The following is a 3,824-nucleotide window of genomic DNA, read 5'->3' as shown; positions in this document are numbered from 1 at the left end:
TGGAGAATGAGTCATACCTCACTAAAGAAAAAATATTTTACAAAATTAAAAATTACATATTTTTATGGGACGGACTAAAAAGAAAATAGTGCATGTTGTTTTTGGAAGTGAGGGAGTACGTACCCTTTCTGAACTGAAATTTTATGCTAGTCATTGGGAACTAGTACTAACTAGAGTAGAGAGTATTAAGGAGATACTCATAGCCTCATAGACATAACCAATCATTAGTTTAGTTGAGAATATTGTACTATACGTTTGATTCCTTGTTAATTACTAACATGTATAGCTAATTATTTCCATAAGCGAAGGTTTGTGAGATTATGAAATCCAGTTGGATGTTGCTCCACAAAAAGGAAAGGCACAAACATAAAAGTATATGATTAATCATTCATATCCAAAACAAAAGTTTTTATATCTCAAACAAAAGGAATAAACAAATGAGTGGACATAAAAAAACATGCATAATTACAGTAGGCACCCCAATACTTATCGAAATTCCTAAACCACCCCAGACTTTTTGGAGTCAGGTGCGCTTTCTATTCATAACTCATACACGAATAACCGTCGACATTTGTGGATAAGGCGATAACGGCGGCACCTCAAATATCCCTTTCCCTTCTCCTCCGTCCCAAACGGCCGTCCAACTTGACGGCGTCAGCGGCACCGCTGCCGTCAACTCAACACTCTCCGTTTTCACTAATTCAACAACATCTTCTTCTCTCTTCGCCTCTTTCCTCTCTCTCTCCTCTCCTTCCTCTCCGTCCCTCCGCCTCTTCAGCGGCGCCGCAGAATCATCGTCGATTTCCAAGCTACCGATCTCGAGGGGGAAATTGAGTATGGCCTTGCTCTTCCTGAGCCTGAACGCCGCCCGATCGTAGGCCCTGGCGGCCTCCACCGCGGTGTCGAACGTCCCCAGCCAAACCCTAGTCCCCTTCCGATTGGGATCGCGGATCTCCGCGGCGAATTTCCCCCAGGGGCGCTGCCGCACGCCTCTGTAGTGGCGTGCCTGGACTGCGGCTTTGGTGGTTTCGCTGGGAATGGATATGTTGAGCGCCGGCTTCACCTTCTCGATTTTCTGCGGCTTCGTCTCGAATTCGGCGTCGAATTGGGGATTTGTTGTGAGATCGGAGAGGGTGGAGCTGGTGGAGCTGGAGGTTCGAGAGATTTGGGATTGGGATTGGGATTGGGATTGGGATTGAGATTGGGAGGAGAAGTAGAACTGTGCAAAAGCGTGATCATCGAGGAGGTGTTGGCGGATGAGATCAAGAGCTGAAGATTCAACGGGAGAAGCCATAGTTTGGGGTTTGAGGTGTTATTGAATTGATTAGATTTAGTAGTAATTCGTTGTGAGTGGAAAATAGGGAGTGAGAAGATGTGTTTATATAAGGGTGGAAAGAGGCGGCTTCGAAGAGGGTTCGGTTTGGGAGAGAGGAAAGACATGGGATTGCTTTGTTGTTTACCTAAATATGTATTGCGACGTTGCTTCCTCGCGACCAACTTATATTCAATATTTTGTGATTTAATTCAACTTTTTAAAGGAGCATGTTTTGACTTGAGACTATAATTGCCTTATTTTCTTTGATTTTGCAACTTATTAGCTTCATCGGTAATGTGCATGGAGTAAGTAAAGCTTATACTCCCTACTATCACATAAAAATATGAACATTTCAGATAAAATAAAAATTAATACATGGAGTAACTAGTAAACTAAGAAAGAAGATGAGAAATGTTGTCTAAACTAGGTTATTGTATGGGGAACCCACATTATCATTACTTATTAATGTTTAATATTTAATGAATTGTAATGTTGGGTTATAGTCATATAAATTGTAACGACCCGCCCATTTAGGGTATAATAAATGCGGCGTTCGCTAACTAGGTAGACTTAACAGCATCAAAGATCATAAACTAGGGTTTCAATAGAAAGGGATTTGACCAAAGCATTAAATGAACAATTAAGTAGAGTAAGAATCATGCCTTAGCAAAGGAATCCAACGAAAGATTTATTTAAAATAAAAGCTTAACAAAGTTTTCAAAATAATATCTCTAACTGTTCATATCCCAAAATATACCCACGACAAAAAGAATAGAAGTATTTATCCCAACAAAAGATCACAGTTTTCATAATCAATAGCGGAAGCGACCAAGAAAGAAGTGAGGCTATGTATGAGGACACAACGACACCTTAAGTACCAACAGATCATCTTATTATTCTCTACTCAACACCGCCGCCCGCTCGTCACCACTTAACCTGCACATAAGGAAAACACATGCAGGGCTGAGTACGATAAACATACTCAATGGGCTCATTGCCGAAAACAGTTTTATCACAAATATAGTTATTATCATCATGCCATTTTCAAGTGTCCATCGGGGTTTTAACTTTAGAAAGACCCGAGGCACCAAAATATCTTCTTTCTCAAATATCACGGTCGCGCAACCATTTTTCTCATAGACGTTTACCATATCCTCATTCTACATGACAAGGAATGCGGCCGCAATCCAGGTCACTAGACCGGCCAACCCGTACGCTGACTCTCGGTCTAACATTGGTGTACACTAACCCAAGTAGAGTTTGCGGCTCTACAAGGATCCGAATTCGATTATATCAATAGTGGCATAGCCACAAGGGATAGGCACGACAAAACAAATCAAGGCATGATAACACATATTTCATTCTCATCAATATCAGTTTAGGCCAATGTCCTTATTTTAAAAGAAAGCCCACCTCGTTGGTTTAGCTCGATAGTATTCTTTTCTCCTCGTTTATCACGCTGAGAGCGCGAAATATCACCTTTAAATTAGGCATATCACAAATCAGTTTCAATCATGGATCAATATTATGCATGATCTCACGTTTTCCCTTTTTCCCCTCGATTATTTTCAAAATCATTACTATCAAAATCAAAGTATGATTAACATACCATTTTTATTTAAATAAACATTCCAAAATCACCAATAATTCGTATCACGCATGAGTGTTCCACACACACAACACATGCACACGAACACAACAATTGTGCACGCCGATCGAGGCGTGCACACACACACACTCTCGGCCACACACACACACACACATCCATGCATCGCAAAAATCACCAATTAAAACCCCTTTCACTCGTTCTAGATGCATGTGGATTCAAGAACACCGATTGATCGGTAGAAGAAGAGAAGATCAATATTTAAAGTACCTTTTCCAAAAGAACGAACGGTAGAAACAAGGAATTAGTCTTGATTCTTCAATAATCTCTTGAATTTCACTTGAATTCTTCTCAATTGATGAAGAAATCTTGAAGAAAACTTGAAGAAAATATGGAGAGGGTGGGGAGAAGATTTTCGAATTTCTTGGGAGAGTGGGCGCCGGTTTTGATCTCTAGGGTTAGGGTTTCTCTCCTATTTATAGAGTCACAAATAATAATATCCCATAATTAAATAAATAAAAGATTTGGGAGAGATATTGGGGAAGTGGCGTTAATTAGTTGAGAAGTAAGAGGATTTTCGAATTTTGTAGGCTATTTTAATAGCCTATAATTAATTCAAATATTTCACGGAGTAGAATAATATATCACGGAGCAAGAATAAATAAAATACTCCCCAGTAGGAAAAGTGGCGTGATTTTCCAATCTTCAAAAGGAATAAATTCAAATCCTAATTCAATTAGGATATGCAATATCTTCTTAGATTTTGGCAAGATATGGTGGGATATTTTAGCATATTTATATTTATTCATGGAGTAGAACAAATAAAGAATCAAAAATAACAAATAATTTCTCTCTCCCTTCTAGATGAGATTTTCGAAAATCTCATGAATATCAAAGATGGAA

At 39.3% G+C, this 3,824-nt stretch overlaps 1 protein-coding gene across 1 annotated transcript; it reads right to left on the bottom strand.

The window, feature by feature from the left end:
• Positions 1-391: 391 nt before the first annotated feature.
• Positions 392-1,423, bottom strand: ERF104 (ethylene response factor 104). The gene has a single exon (XM_048087321.2). The coding sequence runs from the start codon at positions 1,292-1,294 to the stop codon at positions 548-550; it is 747 nt and encodes a 248-aa protein (XP_047943278.1). The 5' UTR covers positions 1,295-1,423; the 3' UTR covers positions 392-547.
• Positions 1,424-3,824: the final 2,401 nt, after the last annotated feature.

This window comes from Salvia hispanica, chromosome 5 (assembly GCF_029641045.1).
Source record: "Salvia hispanica isolate PSC_SH4W2 chromosome 5, Shi_PSC_v1, whole genome shotgun sequence".
NCBI classification, from domain to species: Eukaryota; Viridiplantae; Streptophyta; class Magnoliopsida; order Lamiales; family Lamiaceae; genus Salvia; species Salvia hispanica.
The sequence above is the reverse complement of the archived record's forward strand: the minus strand, read 5'-3'. Positions and strand labels throughout refer to the sequence as shown.